This window comes from Rhipicephalus sanguineus, chromosome 10, assembly GCF_013339695.2.
Source record: "Rhipicephalus sanguineus isolate Rsan-2018 chromosome 10, BIME_Rsan_1.4, whole genome shotgun sequence".
NCBI classification, from domain to species: Eukaryota; Metazoa; Arthropoda; class Arachnida; order Ixodida; family Ixodidae; genus Rhipicephalus; species Rhipicephalus sanguineus.
The window spans coordinates 61,612,308-61,633,872 of record NC_051185.1 but is presented as its reverse complement, the minus strand read 5'-3'; the positions used below and the strand labels follow the sequence as shown (position 1 = coordinate 61,633,872).

The 21,565-nt window shown below is 49.1% G+C and overlaps 1 protein-coding gene across 1 annotated transcript in view; it reads left to right on the top strand.

Annotated features, from left to right (window-relative positions):
* LOC119371961 (A disintegrin and metalloproteinase with thrombospondin motifs 9) overlaps positions 1–21,565 on the top strand; it is a 367,660-nt gene that overhangs the window by 105,265 nt on the left and 240,830 nt on the right. The window contains exon 2 of the mRNA XM_037642406.2: positions 17,752–18,320. Coding sequence (XP_037498334.1) covers positions 17,752–18,320 — 569 coding nt within the window. The remainder of the gene's footprint in view (positions 1–17,751; positions 18,321–21,565) is intronic.

Sequence of the window (21,565 nt, the reverse complement as noted above, 5' to 3'; positions counted from 1 at the left end):
TCAATATCCATTTTAACGATGCCCAATGTCTGTGAGAACGTTGAAGGCCCGAGCTTTTCGTGACCATACCAATAGCGAAGTTGCGTAACGTTATTGCTTTTTACCGGCACGAGCTCGAAGTTGGAACAGGAACCAGACTGTGCAGCGATGCTCGCGGTTTGCTGACTCATTCGGCGTTCTTTTCTCTCAGCCTCCTCTGTTTGTATAAACGTCTACGGTTTACGGGAGCTGGTTTTTATGAGGGGGATGCCAGCGAAAGAGCAATGCGAGCAAAGGCCGACGTTACGGAGACCGATCTCTTGACAAGCCAAGAGAATCTCCGCTTATACGGTCATGTGTGCGTGTGTTGCCTTGCTAATAACAGGGAAGTGACTATTGACTGCCTCCCTTCATATGGACTTGATTGGAAGTTATTTCCAGAAAAATTTTGCATTATCAAACTCCGAATTGACCGCACTGTTACGCGTAACACCAGCATTCCTTAGACTCCCATAACTCCATCATTCCCTTGGAATCAATCAATCAATCAATCAATCAATCAATCAATCAATCAATCAATCAATCAATCAATCAATCAATCAATCAATCAATCAATCAATCAATGAATCAATCAATGAAGCAATCAATCAATTATTAATTAATTAACTGTGTGCTGTGTCGTTCTGTCTACATACGGAACAGCGTTTTCAATCATGAAGTCAACTCCGTAGTTTCACCGCCTATACCTATATTTTCAGCCTTACTTTATTCTTTCCTTCTTTTCTTTGTGCTGGCACTACCCTCCTTAAAGGAGGTTAGGAATTTTGGAACATTTAAAATGTTCGTATTGTTTCTCTAAATAAAAACAATGCTGTCGATAACACTAAAAAGAGTACCATGGTGCCTCGGAACGCACTAAATATATTCTAATACCTTTAGCCTCAAGAAAAAACACTTTCGGTTTTGAAACTTAGGGTGCGGTTTCGCAGTGGCGTGTCGATACAGTCTAACATCGGCCCAAGTCACGTGGGGAGAGCAACTCGTGACGTACTAGCAGCAGCTCTGTCATCTGCTGTCAAGCCACACGTGGTGCATGTAAACAACGATGAGTGAATTCGTATTTCCTGGATCCGGCATGTAGAGAGCATCGACACTGCGTGCCATGGAAACGAAAAATGACACTCTTGTGACGCCTGAAAATCGTGTCGGTATCTGTTTAATGCCCTCTACAAAGGTTTCTGTCTTTTACACCACTGGGCAACTCACCTCAATAATGGCATTCGATACCAAGGTCATATCTAATGACATAGCTGCAATTAGTCAAGGACGGCGCCTATGATATAAAAGGGTAGCGTAACAATGGCAGCAGAAAATAACAAATAAAAAGCTAGCATAGCAAGAGCAGACCACCTGTGAGAGATGAGATTCTTGTAAAGAAATTAACCGAAGGGGGCAAGAGTAATATATATATATATATATATATATATAAACCAGCCTTCTCTGTCGTGTCACCGAGACGGCGACGTTGATGCGCGGAACGGCCCCTACAACTTTTCGCCGAAAAATCTGGCAACCGTCTATTTCCCGCTCCGCGGTTGCCCCCTCCGCCCCCCTTAATGATAACCATCTGTGGGGCTGTCGCTCGAATAAAGATAGAAATAAAAGAGGCGGGCTCATCGGGGAAACAAAAACAACTCTCGAGGTCTCAGCTCTCACCACGCTTCGCTTTTGTTCCGTCTACTAGCTGCTTTGTTTCGTTAAAATTTATTTCTCTGTTCCTCGGCTTTTCGCAGCCGTGACAGCCGCAGCTCGACGGACGTGCCGTGGGAAATCTTCCCTCCTTATCTTAATTGCCCAGTGAGAGGCTCGGAGGAGGATGATGTGTTGTGCGCGTGCGCAGCAGAGCCCCCTAGCTTTTTTCGTATATACGTAGCGTGTGCCGAGCGTTTGTTGTCGTGTGTGACGCCTGAAGATGAAGTGCAACCGAATAGGCCATGTATACCCTCCCCAACAAAGTGGTAATGCGGGCTCGTTGGTTGCTAGAACTGGCAATCATTGCAGAAGCGTGATAAGCTGGCCCAGTTGGTAGTGGTTCATGGTGTAACAGCGCAAAAAAAAAAAAAGAAAAAAAAGACCGGACGAGAACACAGAAGAGGTCCGTGTCAGCTCTTTTCGTGCATTCGTGTTTATTCCCGCGCTGTTGAAAATTTTTTTTTTTCACAGAAGAGGAGAAAGAAACAGAAACAAGCGCTTGCTGTTAGCTGAAGGTTTACTCCAAAGAACAAGTCAAATATAATGGTCAAGTCAAGATAACATACAAGATTGCATGCCAGGGGATCTGGATCCTCCTCGCCATTATCTCCTCCCCCTTCCCTTGTTATGCAATCTTGTACGTTATCTAGACTTGCCCTTTATATCTGGCTTGTTCTTTGGAATCGTGTCTTCTCTTGTGCGTGCATGCTTATAACTTGCGCTGCAAAAAAAACAAAAAAAAAAAAAACACAGAAAGATCGCCAGGTCCCTGCCTCACCGTTTACCCGCGTGCGCCCCCTCCAGTATTCGCCACTGTATACACTCATTCTCTAAATGCTAGCGCGCATCTTCTCTGTCTGCATGCCAGCTGCGTTTGAGCTATTTGTGCTGTGTTTATTCCTGTAGCTGCATCGTCGCGTATTCAGGCTCTGGCGCGCTCTTTCTGCCAAGTGCTTGCCTGCCCCTTACCCCAATGTTTCACATTTTCCTCAAACAGAGAGAGCGCTATATTCATACGTTGCTTGGTAGCGAGTGCTCTCGTTGAAACATGACCGAGAGCGCTTATAGTTAGGTTTGTGCGTACTTAGTCAGTCGAGGCGATCCACCGAGCGTTGACCTGTGGGCGTACACGTTCAGTTAAACGACGGTTAGTCGTAAATGGGTACACGTATATGTAGTTCGGGACTGCGTACGCGTGTAGTTATAGATAGGCAAAGTGGAAGCGTATGCCTCTGATAACGTCAAACACTGAAATTGTGAACATTGTCTGACTGTCTTCTCGGCTTCTGCGATGTTAGAGGGTGGCTGCTGTAAGAGAAAAAAATAATCTAAATTGCGCCCAGTATTTAAATAAAAAAAATATTTCGCGCATTTTGAAGAATGGCTGGACAAAATATTAAACGGGGCAGTTATCTTAGCACAGATGAAGTAATCCGGCGTTTGCGAACAAGCGCTACAACTTTTGTATCGAAGGTTTTTCGGCAGAGTTAATATTTTAAAAGTCAATTAAGCAATCTTTGTTAATTACCCAGCTTGACGTATTGCAAGACATGTCACAATGTGCTACGCGTGGCTCACAACAATACCGGGTCAATTCGACACGCGTAGTGCGTATGTTTGTTTCTTAAATACTTGGCTCAAGTTAGCTGACATACCCCGTATGAACTCCGCGGCGGCGGGCGTATGCAACTTATGCCTCCCCCTATTCTCCCCCGGTGCCTGGAATTAATGGCAGCCGGATTGGTGTGCGAGAGCCTTTTAATCGACTCACCGCTAATTAACCCACGAGCTGGGACGTGCCGAACCAGGAAGGAAAACAACGCGCCGTGAGTCCGGGTGTATATACGCGCATACCACACTTGCAGTTCGAAGGAGGAAGGGTTTATGGCATCGCTTCGCGCGGTAGGGGGGAGGGGGAGGGTGACGGCATGCCAGCGGTTCTTACATAAAGTGCTCGCTGTCGACAGGCGTGTGTGATTCGTTATGCGTCGTGCTTCCGGGTTTCAGCACTAATTGTGTGCGGGCCTTTGTGTTTGTTCGAGCTCTTTCCCGCGGGCTGCAAAAAAAGACAAAAGCTATAAATGAAAAACGAAAGCGATACGCTCGATCGAAAAATTTCGTTTAGTATGAAACGGTTGATTCGTATCCCTGAAAACTCGCTCTCATTAAAGTGATCGCGACTTCATTTTCTTTTTTAAATATGTGATTTGAATATTAAGTGATGGCTTGAAAGTGGGGTGTAGTTGGTTCTGCCTTATGATGAATGTTTAAACGCGCAAAAAAAAAAAAAATAGTACCACGACGGACAAAACAAGCGTGTGCGTCGCATACTCTATTGGCAGTTTATGATACAATAAAAATGACGATATCATGTCCGTTGCGATTGAGTCCGTGACCGACGCCTTTGCTCCTTCTCGCGAACCGCGCAGTCTATAGCGTTCTAGAACAACTTCGTGGATCAGCTACCCTCCCGTTTGCCTTTTCCCCAATCTTAGTACATCGCAATGTGGCGCGCATGGGAACACGTGTTGAACATACGCACTCCCCGCATCGCACGCACGCACGCGTTTTTTATTTGCTCGCGCCCTCAACGCCGCATCTCTATTCGTTCTATAAGGTATCGTGTGTCCGCATGGCTCGCGTCTTCCGCATGCCTTTCAAGGCGCCGGTGAAGGCGGCCCTTTTTCTTTAAACAAGAAAATAACTCATCATGACACGAACGAAACAAAACGACGAAAAAAAAAATTATAACGCGAAGAGCAAGACAAGGTTCGCGGAGGTGAAATGTGGCACCTCCCGGGCCACCCCCCCCCCCCCCCCTTCCTTCTTTCTCACCGTTCGCTAGCGCGTTCTTTTCTCAGGGAGCACACCACTTCGTGGGGAGAGCACGCGCGCGCACACCCAAAGTTAGCTCTTCATTGCGTTCGCTTTCGTTTTCTAGCTTTTATTTGTCCGATGCTTCGCTGCACGCTCCTCTACCTCCGTGCCTAGAAAGCAGCGCTGGTTTCTTCGTCGTCTTCTTCTTCGCTCGGCGTCGCGAGAAGCCCTTTAAACGCAAAGCACACAAACCGAACGCAGCTAACTGCCAGGGGAGCGAGAAACCAGCAGGGGCCCCCTCGAGGCGCGCCTCTAGAGACAGGGAACACACCTATATAAACGGCCGGCACGTACTGATAAGGAACAATCGTAACAACAATAACAACAACGCGGGGTCAAGGAGCGCAAGCCGCGTCTGTTAGGACTTGATAGCGAGCGAGCGAGAGAGAGAGAGAGAGAGTGATTACGACGCGTAACCCTTTCGGTGCATCTCTCGACTTCCGCGTACGTCTGAAGGGCGTGTGTTTAGCGCGCGCGCGTGGTTATCCAGTCTCGACGACTTGGTTACGTGCAGCACTCCTGATGCGGGGGCCGTTGGTACAAGATGAGTTAAAATGCCCGATTTGGTAGTGCAAACAGCGCGAAAACTGCACGGATATTAACCTCTTGTTGTAGTCGTAGTAGTAGTAACGAAAGAAGGGAAACTCCGTGCACATAAGTACGAGACGACGACCGCAGGTGTAGCTCAATTGGTAGAGCATCGGGCTCGTTATCCGATAGTTGCAGGTTCGGTCCCTGCCGGCGGCAAGTTGTCTTTTCGTCCACTGTACTTAACTTTCTCCCCATTTATACCATAATTTCTACGGTATACTGTTAAAACAGTATACAGTTAACCTCCCCTGTACCGTCCCTGCTTTCATTATCTGTTGGTTTTCATTAATAGTAGTAGTAGTAGTAGTAGCGTTGGGAGCCTGCTTGGTTGGCTCAAGAAAGTTTAATAATTTCTTTAAATGAGGCTTGCATTGCCTCATAAGGAGCGTTGTCGTTATAAGTGTGGCCAGAAAAAAAAAAAAAAAAAAGAAAACCCGGCGCTCGCGAGCGCGAAGAAATGCGGTGCTCGAAGCTGCGCCGGTTACCAGCGCATTTGTATGCACCGTTTTCCAATAACGGGTGGGCTTGTCGGCGACCAGCTGTTTCTGATACGGAAATATGACCTTTTATAGATGTCACTTGCCATTTATTTCACCTTGTCACATTTCACTGTTGCCTGGATATGAACGCACGACCGTCGTTGTTGCATGGCGCAACTGAACTGTTGCGCTGCTAAGCATGCGGACGAAGGTCCAAAGTTAGGAAGGAGCATTGCACAATGCGATGGAAAGAAAGAAAAGCAGTACGCCAGGCACACACACAAGCCAACCTTCGCTTGGGAAGGGCTCCTGAATTTTTTAAAAACATCCTTAAAGGGACACTAAAGAGCAAAACGATTTTTCTCGCATTAGTAAAGTAGTATTCCACGATATCAAAAACACCACGCCTGCTGCGAGAAGACGCTTAATAAGCGAGAAAACGCGCAAAAAGAAAATACAGGTGGCGACGCCACCTTGGAATTCCCGCACCGTTTGCCGTGACGTCACATATTTTTGACGGCGCCTGCTTGGGCCTACGTAGTTCCTAATCGGTTAAATCGAAGTACATTGTCCTCTGAGGGGGCCAGAGACTTGACATAACGAGTTTGTGGAAATTTCGTCGGGCCAGTGGCGCCAAAATACGTTAAATGCTCTTTGAAACCTTTTACGTCACGAATTACAAAGTTCGGCGCGAAATTTAAAAATGAAACTTTGAACTTGGTTTTCTCCTCTAATAACAAACCTATGGTGGTGAAATAAACTACACAAGAGTTCTCCGAGCACACTTTATCAATCTAAAACAATTCATTGTTTCTCTTTAGTGTCCCTTTAAGTTCGCCGTAATGTGCTATTCACAATGCTTCTAACTGTATCGACAGGCTTCGCTTTGCGGTCAGCTAGCGTTGTCTTCTTTGCGGCCTTCTTAACGAAGCGTCCCCAAACGTAAAAACTTCGGTTGCGGAGCATGCGCTGTGGTGCTTGGTAATCATCGGTTGATGAAATCAGGTTAAAAGGCAAACGGGCCTGATAAGGATTTTCGTCAATGATGCATCTGTTACTCGTCCTCCGAATTCCAGGAAAATATATCGTGTCTACAGTCGAAGAGGCAGCTGTCGCAAGATGGAAGGACGTATGTTCTGACATAGAAAAAAAAAAATGTCACGAAGACCTTGTGTCCTTGTCCCAGCGTTCAAATGCAGGCCTTAACAACAGCATACTGCACTCCCATAGTCGAGTACGAACTATGAATTGTTCCCATTTTAAGTGCGTAAGCATTTATCTGCCAACTCAACTTGAAAACTGTACGTCTGTGCCTCTGTCACGCAAAACGATCATCATCATGAAGAAACAAGTGTATAATACAGTCGCACGGTCCCTTGTGCCTAAGACGACTGGAAGGCGAAATCCATCTTCTTTTAGATGCGATAGCATCTTATGCTCGGGGCAGTGTCCGTTCAGCGGCGTCCGCACCCATACTGCGCATGCGCCAACTCTGCCCCGTCTCCTCGCGTGAGGTGGGGTGGAGGAGGTGGTGTGAGCGCTGCCTCCGCTTCGTTTCTCCTCTCCCGTTTTTCTCTCTCCGCCACAGCTGTGCGCTCGTATATAATGCGCCGCGCGCTCGCTCCCGTTGCACTCTCCTTCGCAACGGCGCTATGGACGCTCGCGAAGCTGAACGTAAACGGTAACTCCGGCAAGCGAGTCTCGAAGCTGCGAAAGCGCGCTTTCGCTGTGCTTCCGTCATTCTCTCTCTGTGCAACGGTGTGCGAAACGCCATGAACAACGTCAACGTCGGCGCTAGTTGCAGCGGCAGCGCCACCGCTGCGGAGCAGAGTAAGGCTCGGGAAGCCGAATGTAAACGTCAGCGTCGGCAAACGGTAATTCAAACGCCTCGTCTCATAAGCCACATAAGAGAAACGGAAACTCGATGCGCACCCACATCCACCGTCTCCTAAGCCACATAAAAGAAATGGAAACTCGATGCGCATCCCCCGCGATGGTTTCGCATCCCACCATGGTTGCCCGTAGGGGGAGATGATGCGTAATTTTTCTTCTTATTCGATTGTATTGATACCGCTTTTAGCGATTGTATTGATAAAGGTTTTCGCGCCCGGTGTGGTTTTGCACGGGATCGGAGGCATTGCAGGCTTTTTGCATCCCACGTGGTTTTGCAGTGCCTATGTGAATCGGCCCAGCTTTGAGCAAGCGACGGTGCCACGTGATGACGACGTCATCAGGTTACTTTAATTGATGTGACTTGATAATGAAGTCACGATGACGTCGTTGTGATGTCACAAATGTCGGTGACCTGTGAAGCCGGGACGACGCCATATTGTGACGTCATCATATAGTGATTTCCTGCATCACTCGTGTTGACGCCGACGGTGACTTTCCGTGTTTGATGAGACATCTCAGGCTTTCGCCTCGAAAATGAATTTGCTTGTTGGAGCTGCGCTTTGAACCAGGCCCCCACGCTCCGTAGGCACGTGTCTTAGCTCCTGGGCTACCCCACTTGAAGACTTAGAATATGTCTGAACCATGTCAGTGAGTTGTACACGCGGGGAGACAGCAAGGAGGCGATGCAAAGAGGCCAGGGAGTGGCACACAGGGCACGGGCCCGGTGTGCCACCTCCTGGCTACGCCACTGCTCGGGAAAGGGATAAAGGAGTCAAAAGAGAGCGAGAGAGAACATTGAGAGGGCGCACAATACGCATTTTTTTTTTTCACCACGATGCCACGGCGCATGCGCCCTTCCCCTAGCGGAAAAGTCGCGAAACATCTCTTACATCTCGGAGGCTTTCCTTCTGGCAGTACCGGTTGTCCCGGCCCCTACCAAAACGGCAGAGGGCAGCACAGTAAAATGTAAAAGGCGAATAGAAGGTTCACGTCGTGTCCGCAAGCGGTCACAGTGGCCAGTTCACTTTAAGTACACCAGCAACGCCTTCTTGGCCTTAATAAATGTTGGGGTTTAACGTCGCAAAACCACGACGTGATTATGAGGGACGCCGTAGTGGAGGGCTCCCGAAATTTCGACCACTCGGGGTGCTTTAACGTACACCTAAATCTAAGAACACGGGCCTCAAGCACTTGCGCCTCCATCGAAAGTGCGGCCGCCGTGGCCGGTATTCGATCCCGCGAACTTAGGGTCAGCAGTCGAGCGCCACGACGACTAGACCACCCTGGCAGGGTGCCTTCGTCACCTTCTGTGCAGATGCAGACTGCCATGATTCAAGAAATGTATAGCTTCTGAGAACATCGCTGCCACACCTTTCACCCTCTCTCTCTTCCGGTCTTTTTTTATTAAAGGGGTACTGACACAAAAATTTTAGCCTCGCGTTTTCTTGCTGCAATGTATTGCTGGGGGCCTATTAGTCATAACACGGCACATCGTTTGCTGCAGCGCGCGACAGAATTCATTATAGGCCCCTCATTACCGACCAGTGTCAGTTTCGGTTTCAAAAACGACGAGCCTCCGGGTGCAACTATCGCCACCTAGCGGGTGCAGCGCTCGATCAAGTCAGCACACAGAACTGTGACGCACTTCCGCACGGTTCGCGAGCAGCCGCCGAGAAGTAGGCTGCTGGAGCAAACGCGGCAAAAGAACCATGGCGGCTGTGACGTCATCATAACTGTTGCAGCGTGGTCACGTGAGAGAAGTAGAGGGTCCCCAAGGGTCCCATTTGAGAGTGTCAGTTGCGCGAGGATGTCGATCGCTCACGCAAACTTCAAAATTCATTAAAAATAACTTCCAAGCTATATTCGCTGTTGGTATTTTGCAGATGATATACGCATGTTCACCGGAATCGATCCCGCAGGCTATCTCGGCCTCGGAATATTGTGTCAGTACCCCTTTAAGGTGAAGGCCTTGAATGCCTCATAAAACGCGAAAATGGGCCGTCGGCGTCAACGCGAGTGACGCAAAAAATCATCATCACGGGATGACGTCGCCATATGGCGCCATGACGACGTCACAGATCGCCAGAGTATGTGACGTCACGTTACATGATGACGTCATCATATGACATCGTCGCTTGGTCAAAAGTGGACCGATCACGGAGCCAGTGCAAAACCAGGCGAGCTGCAGAAAGCTTGCAATGCCTCCGATCGTGGAGGCAGTGCAATTGCCCGTTAGTTGGAGAAAGCTCTCGGATGGGGGCGGATGAGGATCAGTAAAATGAACTGAAAAGAACAGGAAGATGGCTTTTGCCTTCGAGTCGTCTTAGGTGAATTCATAAGAGACCTTGTCGGATTTTTTTTGCTCGTTCGTTCGTTGCACCACTTTCTTTTATCAAGTTTTTTTTTTTCTTCAACGCAGCTCCCCTCGGTACTCGCATAAAGGAGCGATAGCGCGACACTAAATGTTCGGTAGCATCTCTTTGCCGATTTTAATGGTCCGCTATTAGATACTCGTCGACCCGCGTCCACACTACTCTACGCGGCTCGTTCAAGCTTTGATGGGCGTATACCGGTGTTACGCGTGCACGCGCGCGCACTGCGGAGATTTTAGTCGCTTCTACTTCCGCGGACGCGGCTGCGGAGTGTTTGCATTTACAACCAACCCTATATACCGTATCGTTCCAACCGATGCCTGCATGCAAATCATAGTACAGACTACGTGATCTTATCGTCACCTCCGGCTCGTCATGCATCCGGCGCGCCCATATATGAGTTCACCGGTCCGCTGGCATGGCCGGAAGTTGTTTCCAGTGGTCCTGCTGCTATAGGACTTTAACCAATGAATAAATCCGTGCAATACAGCTGAGGCGGCTACTGGTCAAATTTAACAGCCACACCGAACGTGAACAACTACGCGAGCGTTTGTTCAATGGCCACCTATAATGTAAATATTTTATGTCTCATGGGCGTGCGCCGGCTGAATAGAATTATCAAGAGAGAATTAGGCGGGTCACAGTTGACAGCTCCTGCTCCTCTTGTCTGTGACGTAATCGTGCGATGCCGGCTCTCAGCGTTCATTGGCTGAAGGCGCGTTTCACGTTGACTGATTTCGCACGGCGATCTCAGTGTTGTAATTAATGATTGCGGTAAGTGAATTATACATGGGTGCCGAGTTCCAGTTTCTTCTTCGCACGACGTATCGTGTGGGCGATTTCCAGTTGCGCATTCACGAAATCATACGTATAAGGCTAAAGTTCTCTCGGCTTATATATAGGTCTATTCAGTCAGATTCGGTAAAAAAACTAAGTGAAAACAATGCGCGAACGGTTTGTTTCGTGAACGCTACTTTCGCGTTTCGAGTTTATTGCTCCATATCCGGAAGCAGCGACCACAGTATTCAAATGAAATTGCCCACGTGAAACGACCCGGAAATGAGCCATATACGTCTATAACTGCCTTCGCGCTGCTCGGCATTGGTTGACAAGGAATGAAATACTAGCTACTACTGCCGCAACCGGTGCCTTAAGGCTGTTTGACGACGCTGGCATGTTCCTTTCTACGTCGGTCTGCAACAAAGAAAAAAAGAAAGGTCAGTATGTGTATATAGATGCCGGCATCTTGCTAGTCAAAACCGCGTGCACTGCACAACAAAAGCAAGGCGGACCCGTTCCGGTTGTTGGTGCTGCGGAGGTTTGCCTGACGTTTCGGCGCCTCGTTTATAGAAGTTGATTAGGCAGATAAGCCGGTGCAGTCCGGAGGGGAGATTGAAGGGGCGGAAAGGAACGCCACCTCTTATCTCCGCTCATCTCGAAGCGGTATAGTAAATATATATCGCTCTCAAAAGCTGCCTGCGCTTAACTATGTTTGATTGGTTAGACTCGAAGCCGCGCCGTCGGGCACTCTCGCTGGCCTCAGTACACACCATCGGTTGCAGTGCATGCAAGTGGGTGTACCGCGGTATTTGAAGGTTTCCATCAGCGCGCCTCGCAGGCGCGGCTCGTGCGCGATCACTCTCGTCTACTGCAGCTTTTTAAATATTTGTTTTATATTTGATTGGTCTTCAAAGGCCTCTAAACGACTCCGAGGTTAAAGACGAGAGAGTATTTTCTTCCTCGCTTTGCGAGAGAGAAGTGGTTCTTTACTTTTATTTATAAACGTAAGTGATGGCACTATCTCCTGCATCGCCTTCACGACCTTTCCTACAGGGGCTATCTCCTCCTCGCCACTTATTCCTTCGTAAAACACGTGGACAATGCCAACACTAAAGGATGAGCCTATCAGGATTTCGCGCTTTTCGGCTACACGCTGTTATCTCCGCTTGCGCAGTCGAAAACTCACAAAACGAAGTGAAATCATTCGATCGCGCACGATTGTCATGCGAGGCAATGCAGAACGGGCGTGCGACTGCATGGCAAAGCAGGGTACGAGACAATCTACAACTGATATCCTTTATATATGGACCAATTAAGAGCTTATTTCTTCATGATATCACGTGACGGACTGCTGGCGTTACGAATTGTGTCGTAAAGACTGGAAACGCCAGGACAGAATAACGCGCTCGTTCTGTTTTTTTTTTAGGGGCCCTTTAAGGCTGGTGTTATGAATGCATGGCAGATGTGCGTTTCTACGAGCAGTTTGTTCAATTTCTATAAAATGTTTTTTTTTTAATTATCATTTGAAAGCATATAAAAGATGTATGTAAAAGGTACTCGGCTGTTGACCCCATGGTCGCGGGTTTGATTCCGGCCGTGGCAATCGCATATCGATAGAGGTGAAATGCTAGAGGCCCGTGTATTGTGCGATGTCAGCGCACGTTAATGAAGTACTGACACGATTTTCAGGCATCGCAAGAGGGACATTTTTAGTTTCATTGGTATGCATTGTCAACGCTCCCTACACACCGGAACCAGGCAACACGTATACAACATTTTACTTTGATTTTAACGTTTTCGTCGCCCAGCATCTGCAGGCCAGCCCCACTGCAATGGACAGTATCGGGACGAGTCAACAAAGTTCACTGGGTTTGCGAACTCCGCGTCCTGCATGCAGCCTAAATCGCAGAAATCACTGTAGGAGTCACTGGACGACAATTCACTCATTGTTGCTTACGTTCACCGCTTGTGACTCGCAGCAGATGGCTGAGCTGCTGCTAGTACTTCGCGAGCTGCTGTCTGCCCGTGACGTCAGACTGTGTTTACGCGTCACTGTGAAAGCGCGCCCCCTCGATATCGAAACCGAGAGTTTCTTTTAAGGTAGCGGTATTAAAGATATATTCAATGCATTCCCATGCACCACGATACTCTTTTTTTAGCGTTATAGACATCAGTGCTTTTATTTAGAGCAACGATCCGAAAATATTTAAATTTCGTGTCAGCACTCCTTTAAAGAACTCCCGTGGGGTCGAAATTTCCGGAACCCTCCACTACGGCGTGCCTCATAAACATATCGTGGTTTCGGCACGTGAAAAAAACCCCAGCCATTATTATTGATACATGGGGTATTCGGGTCATTAGCGCATCCATCGGCTGTATTCGCGGACCGCACCAGCGAAAGAGATCGCCTTTCAAACTACGTATACATCCAACCGGAACTCTATACGCTCCGGTAGCGTGGCAACGTAGTGGCAAGCTTATCTCACCCAACGTTTAACGCTCGCCTATACGGGGCGTTTAGGCTCGGCTAAGAATTGATGGCTACGCTTGGATCATTAGTTATACCTGGCGAAACGCTATCGACGCGCGCGCGCGCTCTCGCGTTATCCCTGAACCCGTATGCCGCGAGTGCGGCGCGCCTCGGTTCGCAACAGGGTCACACCGTGCGCGCCGTTTTCCCGACAGAGTTGTTGAAACGGAACTCTATAATATAGTCGGTAGTGGTACAGCTTCCTATAGTTGTGGTGTGTATCAGGGAACACACGTTCTGCACAAAGCAAAATAACGACAACACGGCACGGCAAGCATTCATTTGTTTCCCATTTCCTGTACAGCTTGCGTGACATGTTTAAAGATTCGGCGTGCAAACACGGACCAAAGAGAGAAGTCGATACAACACAAACTCCGACTGCCAACTAGCTCAGCTCTCTGTTATTCTTGCGTCGGTGGTCTAGTGGTTATTCTGCTGACCCGAAGGGCGCAGGACCGAATCCCGGCTGCGGCGAACGCATTTCCGTGAAGGCGACATGCTAGTCCTTACAAAAATATATGTAGACAGTCTATAGACTGTCTAAAAATAGGTTTAGACAGTCTATAAGCTGTCTAAATCCATTTTTGTAAGGGTAGTGGCCCGTGTATTTACATTTAGGCGCCCGTTAAAGAACCCCAGGTGGTCGAAGTTTCCGGAGCCCTCCACTACGGCGTCTGTCGCTATCACATTGTGCTTTTGGGACGTAAAACCTCAACTATTATAATACTGAAGTATTTTGAAGGCCCCGGACGCTTTGTCTACGAATTCTTTTGAATGCATTTGTCGTACTTGTTCCCATAGAAAAGAATCCCGTAGGTCGTCGGCGCGAACAGACGCCCGTACGCCGAAGATGCGCCTTCAATACGTTCCATGTAGTTGTTGCTTCTGCTGTTTTCTCATTTTGAGCGCCGATCGGAGGCGTCTGGCACTTATAGGCGGTGGCAAGATGGTTTCGCAACGCTTTTTATGCATCCACGCTTGGCGTCGTGCGTGGAGGTGCGAAAGTCACGCCGCGCTGCTCGAAGCTGATGCAGAATGAGCGGCGGCAGGGGCCATTGTTGTAAACACATGCACGACGCTGTGTGTGTTTCATGCGCTTCAAGGAAGGGAAGCCTTGGAACGAGGGGCCATTTGTCTCTCATCCTCGACGCCTGGCGTCTTCTCACGCGCGCCGCCTTAATTACGGCAGCGCGGCGCTTAGCGCTGCCGGCTTCGGCGCGAAAGCTCAGTCCCACCTCCCAATTAGGCGTCGTAAATTAAATGGCGGCGTTACGAGTGACACGCACAATGGCTCTATTTGCATGCGCGCGCATTGCTTTGCCAATGCCGCCGGAAACCTGTTGCACCTTGCGCATTCGATCGTAGTATGAAACGAACGTTGAGGGAGCCGCGTCGTCTGCTAGCTCCACCCATCGTCTGGGATGACGGAAGAAAATCAATATTGTCGTCTGCTCGCGCACTTGGATAACTAAAGCGCTACCGTTTACCTTCCGGTCCTTTGCACGGCTCAGTAAACGAGTATAGCGCTGCAGACAGAGCTCTTCAATCATAAGAGTTGCGAAACGGCCCGTGGGCTCCGTGTATCAGAATCCCGACACGCCATTCTAGGCGAATCTTTTATGACTCCGAGAGTTCGGCGTCGTACGCAAAAAACCCGGCGCCGGCGAGCGCGCAGAACTGTGGCCCTCGAAGATGTGCCGGTCACCTGCGTATCTGTGTGCAGCCTTTTTCCAGTAATCGATTTTCTCAGGTTCGTGGGCTTGTCGGTGGTCGGCCGTTTCTGATATGGCAATGTGTTCTTTTACCGAGGTCTCTTGTAGTTTCACGTTGCCACATTGCATTGTTGCCTGGATATGAACAGTCGTTGCTTCCTGTAGCAACTGAAGTGTTGCACGTGCATGAAGGTCCAATTCCCGGCATGGAGGAAGGAAACAGTTTAGGAGGGGGTACTGCGCCATGCCATAGAAAGTATACGCGAGGCACGCAGACGCCAAGCTTGGCTTGTCCCCATTTCCCCGATAGGGCAAGGTCTCCCGAAACTTCTTTTCGAAGTTGCGGGGCTCGCGCCTAAATCTCTTACGAGAAAAAGGCAGTACAGTATTGCGCTACATATGTATTTCCAGGATCGGCGTCCAGGTGCTGCTTCTGCAGCCATTGTCGCATCAGGGAAATGCCGATCCCGGGAACAGTACATGTTTAACAAAACAAAGATAAGCTTTCGCATGACGGCGACGGGAGATAGATTCTGCCTGCAATTTCTTTTCTTTGCTGAGAAATCGTCGAACAGGAATAGTCGCTGGAGCCAACGTTTGGACAAGTCCACTTGCCCAAACGTTGGCTCCAGCGACTATTCCTGTTCAACGATTACTTGTATCTTCAAGCCTCCATCTTGCCCTGAACCGCTGTCTCATTTGGGTTTTATTTTTGCCAGATAAGAGCACCCATTTTGTGCTTGTCCTATACCAGGGCACTTTGCGTGACAATAAATAAAAACGGCGGCGTGCTCGGTAGCAGTCGCTTTTCACGACTGCATTAGGGGGAAGGCAAATGGTGGCCACAGGCGCCCATCTCTTTCACGGATGTAGAATCGTCTGCTACCGGTTTCGTCTGTTTCGTATATCGTCTGCCGTTAATGAACGTACGCTGTGCGAAGAAGGAAAGGGAACAGTCAAGAGCTGCTCGTGTGTACATCTCTAAGTCAGTAGCTGTATACCTTGAATGATTCGCTTATGAAATTCGAATGAGCCTCGTATTACAGGCCCGAGGTCTCTTCCCGCACGGTATGTACGCTGGGAGAGACGATTCCGATGGCGTTAAAACTCGCCGACGGGTGGTCATTATACGCTCGCAGGCACGGCGCCTGGCGCTTCTCGCGATCATCAGCATGCTAGAAGGTGCGATCGCATTTGCAGGAGTTACGCGGGTACGCACGTGCGCTTACAGATGCTTGCAGCTTGCCTTGCTCGGCTCTTCACCTTCGCGGAGTGAGTTCGCGACCTCCGGCGTCTATAGTGTCGCCATTCGAACCGCCCCATAAACACCGCTGCGCTCTTCCTTCTTTTATCTATTTTGCTCCGTCTCTTTACGGCTTCTATCTCCGTGTCATTGAAAATGGTGATTGGCTGAGAAGAGAGCGACAAAAAGTCATTTTCGCGCGTTGGGCTGGCCCCGAATCTCTTTGCCATACAGTGAGCCTCTCGCATTTCTATAGCCACAAGAGCGTTCGAGCGCGCATTGCTTGTAGACTCACCCAGACAGTCTATATGCATCGCGTCTTTTGTATCCGTAATTGCCCCTCTCTATTTCGCTGTACGAAGAGTCTGCCGGAGTCAAGTAGGCGGCGTGTGACGATCACTTTGAAATTCTAATGAAAAGGCCTCCTATAGGGGGTAACATTTAAAAAGGTAATCACGTGATTGAGGGGCTCCTCAGAGAAGTTATTGCCCTGTGACAAGGTAGCCAGCGCAGAAGAAGAAAGTTCAACTGCTTTTAGCAGCGCAGCGACCGACTGAGAATAAGACGCGAGCGAACGTCGACCTCACAGCTGCGTGGAAGAATACTCGCTACCTTTTTCTCAGGTTCGCGCTGACTGCCCGGCGTATTTGTCCCCGACTGTCGATGTTTCGCGGTGCTCGTATGCGTGCCTGTACTGATTTTCGTCTTTTTTATAGCGAGGTTAACGTTAATGCGTCAAGTGGTGCATCGTATTTTCTGCCGCATCGTATCGAAGTGAACGGCGACAAAGCACAGAGAAGGCGTATCGCATCGAATGTAAGCTGTATAATAAAGACGGGATGAGCCGTCTGAGGCGGTGTAATGTACAGGCGGGTCCACTCTTAAAGGGAACACTTGCGTGAAGGGCATGTCCGGATTTCGCTCTCTTACAAAAACATAGTGGCTTAGAGAGAGAGAGAGAGAGAGAGAGAGAGACTCTTTATTAGAAAAACAGACTCCTCTTCACAAACTATTACTGTGCACGGACAATGTTTCCTCATCCACCTGAAGTTACGGGGCCACCAATATGAAATATGCTCATTAGGGTGTTCCCTTTAACAGTGGACCGTACTGTACATGGCGTATCGGGTCGAAGAAAAGTGGCAGGGATTAGCAAGCGTCAGCTCTTCTACGCTCGCCAGGGAAGCGAGCTAGCTAGCAGTAGCTATAGTTCCAGCATGGTTCGCACGAAGGGGAATGTTAAAATGGAGTGCTGGAAGTCTGTTATTGGAGATTGTTACAGGAGTATGCTATACTTGACAATATAACGTCCCTCACAGACAGAGTAAAGAACAGGAGGTATCATGCTGTAAGCCACACTGCGTTCACTTTTTTATCTTTCTGTAGACAGCCATGTAGAACATGAGATTCAACAGTACATTAGCCGAAATACAACTGAATGCTACAAAACTAACCCAAAACGTAATGTAATACTGATGAGAACTTTGGTAATGGAGGAACTAAATAAAAAGATCCGTTTTGTTTCTTTTTTGTTCATTCGCAGGTTCCTCCTTGCCGCGAACGAGGCCAGTGTTCCCAGAGCCCCTGGACTCCTCCCCGTCCAGAACGAGGCGGCATGACCGTCCCACAGCGGCCAACCACTGGCAACACGCTTCCTCCGCATTCTTGTTCTCCGCCGCGTCATCTAGTTCCTCTCAACCTTTCTCATCGTCATCATCATCGTTACGTCCTCCTCCGTCGATGACGTCGTCGTCCAACGCGTCGTCTTCGAACCGGCGGCGACGTTCCTCGTGGCCCTCTGCCGGGTCTTCGCAGAGGTCTCGCTCCGAAGGACGTCGGAACCACGAAGACGACGGTCCCGTGCTGTGGCGCGTAGAGCAGGGACTCACGTTACGCCTGTGGAGGGACTCGAGCCACGTGTCGCCAAGGCTTCTCGCGTTGCGGTACCGCGACGCCCCCGGCGGTCAGGACGCGAGAGACCTGGTGCCCCTGCGCGACGGCGACGCCGAGAACGAGGCCGACGGCGCGGACGACGTGAGGAACTGCTTCTACTCGGGCGACGTGGTCGGCGAGCCCGGCTCCAAGGCGGTCGTCTCCCTCTGCCACGGAATGGTCAGTGCATGCCTATTTTTTTTCTGACGTTTTCTTTCAGTCGTAGACGATATACGAACTGAACAGCGAGCGGTCGTTTCCTATGTCGTTGGTAGTGCTGACCCCTGGTGGTTGCAGCTCTCGTAACTCGGTCGTGAGCGTTCGTTTCTCACTGTTGGCGTTACGACGGTGGGAAACAGCTCATCCGTTATGTTGCTGGTTGTAGACGGCTCTTTCAAGGTCGTTTCCCAGCGTGACATCATCGTAGAGGCCATTTGCGTACAATGTTGCCGCGAAAGTCAACCAGAAAACAAGACCATAAAGAAAGGGCTGCTCTGTCTTGTCTCTGGTCGGGTTTCGCGCGACGACTGAAGGGCAGCTTCACTGAATGATTCACAGGAGCCTTAGCCTTCCTTACACTGCACGCTTAGTTTGTGAGACAGGGCATTGAGTGATTTGTACAGTTCCCTATTTATGAGCACGCAGCGGATGCTCTTTAGTCAACTTTGTCCCGGAAGTGCATGGCTGCTGCGAAACTTTGAGAGTGTCGCGCAGCTTTGTGGTTGGTACGTCATATCACTAGGAGCGAAATGACCCGGAAAACCGGTTCAATTGTTGCTGTAGGCTTGGATATGTAACGATTAGACACGGTGTGTTGTTACGCTCCCTGCACGATTCGACGCCATCACGCGGTGGTGACTGTGAACGCATGATGGTAGCAGTTGGGGGTCGTTTCCTCGCCCTGCATCGAGTCAACGAATGTCAAGTGTCTCCAACAAGCAAGCAAGCTGCGTGCAACAAACAGCCACTCCGTTGTGTCTCGCACCGAGAAGCTTTGCAGCCAGTGTTCTTGTTGCTCACTGTATACAGCCTTGTTGCCCGAGGATCGACGCAATTTCGTACGTCGCCCTCGCGCCTCGCTAGCGACGCAGCGCTTCTGCTGTGACGCCAAAGGTCGGGTGTACGAGTCGCGTCCTCCAAATCGTCTCCGTTTGCGCTGCTTGAGAAGGACGGCAAGAAGGTCCAATAGCGGAGTTCAAAGCGAGCTTGAAGGGCCACCTAAATGAAGTATTGAATTAGTTCTTCTTGAAAAATTATGCTCTGAGAACACCATTGTTGTTAATTTCGCCATCTTAGGTTCACTATTGGAAGTAAGAATGAAAGAGAATCATTTTTAAATTTCGCGCCGATACATCAGCGCATCAATGCTGACGTGACGTCACGGACTTCAGTTTAGAATAACAGAGAGCTGAGCTAGTTGGTACGTATTCATTCTAAAAAGAGACAGGGCGTGCAAACACGGACACAAGAAAGAGGTCAGGACACCACAAACACCGACTAACAACTGAAGAGACGCACAACGGCTGAAAAGAAAGAAGGCACGAAAACTTATCCGCGCATGCCCATGCAACCGGCGAACCTATCAATCCGGCACGCGTGGCGGTCTACGTGGAAGATAACTGTTAAGGTATTTGATTTCATCTTTATGCAAGTTAATCGACGGTTGGCTGTGCACGCCAAAATTCGATGAATGCGCAGTGTTGTACCGGCATAGAAATGAAGAAACGCGCCTGATGATTGAAGCATGGCATATCGAGAATAGTGGTAGGCGCATGCGTGAGCCAACCGTCGATTAACTTGCATAAAGATGAAATCAAATACCTTAACAGTTATCTTCCACGTAGACCGCCACGCGTGCCGGATTGATAGGTTCGCCGGTTGCATGGGCATGCGCGGATAAGTTTTCGTGCCTTCTTTCTTTTCAGCCGTTGTGCGTCTCTTCAGTTGTTAGTCGGTGTTTGTGGTGTCCTGACCTCTTTCTTGTGTCCGTGTTTGCACGCCCTGTCTCTTTTTAGGACTTCAGTGTCTTTTTTTCTCATATTGACCAGACTGTCCAACAAAATTTCCCGAAACTTGCCGCGCTCTCTTTGGCTGCCTTCCAGCACAATGTAATCCATTTCCACTGTTAAAGAACAATGCAGACCCTAGCAGACGCAGTCCACCTTAAATCCATGATATCATGACTTTCTAGTGCGACAAGATCCAAGGCGGCGTCGCCACTTAGCAGTGTTTTGTTTTTCGCACGTATTCTGCCTTATCAAGGCGTCTTCTCGTGGCAAGAGTGGAGCGCGTGGTGTTGTGAAAGGGTGGTTTTCAAGTAGAAACTTTTTTATTCTCCGTGTCTATCTAACGCTGACGCTTTGTTTTAGCAGAGACTTTGTCTGGGCAAGTTGGTGCGACATGGCAAAATATAACAGCACGAGGGACGGGACTGAAGACCTGTGGTTTTTGTGTCTTCAGTCCCGTCCCTCGTGCTGTTATATTTTTCCATGACGCGATGTTACTGACGTCACTTCCGTCACGGAAATCACGTGAGCAAAATTGCCAGGCGATAGTATCGGCGCGTTGGTTTCGGGTGTCTGCGTGGGGTGTCTCTTAAATCACTTCCGGCTTCTACTTCTCTTCCCCTTGTAGACTAGTTAAGCAATACCTCCTAGACAAGTTGCTTCAGAAACAATCATAGATGTCCTGGACGTCATATCCTGTAACATAAGCTTGTTGGGATGAGCCCAGGAGGACACGTGACGTCGTGTGAATCAGAGAATTGGGTCAAAGACGAAGATGCGATGGAGGCTTTACCCTGTGTATATTCTAAAAGGATGAGTTGGTTCGGCTGCCTTCTTCTCCTTTGTTCAATACATCCATTTGTATTTTTAACGTCTAACAAAGCTACGACTACTTAGACGAATGCACGCATGTTTCACTTTAGTGTTAGCAGAATATTAGCTTGGGCGAGCTGTTGCGTAGCTTATAAAGAGATATATGTGACACGTAGTGAAATAACAAGCAAAAACGATGATCACTCGAGATAGGACGCCCGGACGTCACCTTCGTGTAACGATGCATTCTTACGAAAGAGGAATCGATCGTTGTTTTCCTTTCATTTTCATACACACACTCACGTACGCACGGACTTCCTTTTGCGGTTGTCAAACCGATTTCGTCTGTACGTGCAGTCTAGAACAGCGGCGCCGGTGGCGCAAAATGGTTAAGGAGGGCCTTCCGGGAAACCTTGACCGAATTGCCGCCTCGAATCATTACTTTCCCATACATCTGCATTCTATCGCGCCGCGTGCGGTGGGTCGGGAGACCACTTGCGCAGGCGTTAGCACTTATTCGCGGGCATCCGATCGAGGCAATGGACATTCAGTATATATCTTTCCCCGCTCCCTCTCTAAGTTCTCCGCCTTGCAGCGCGCACATGC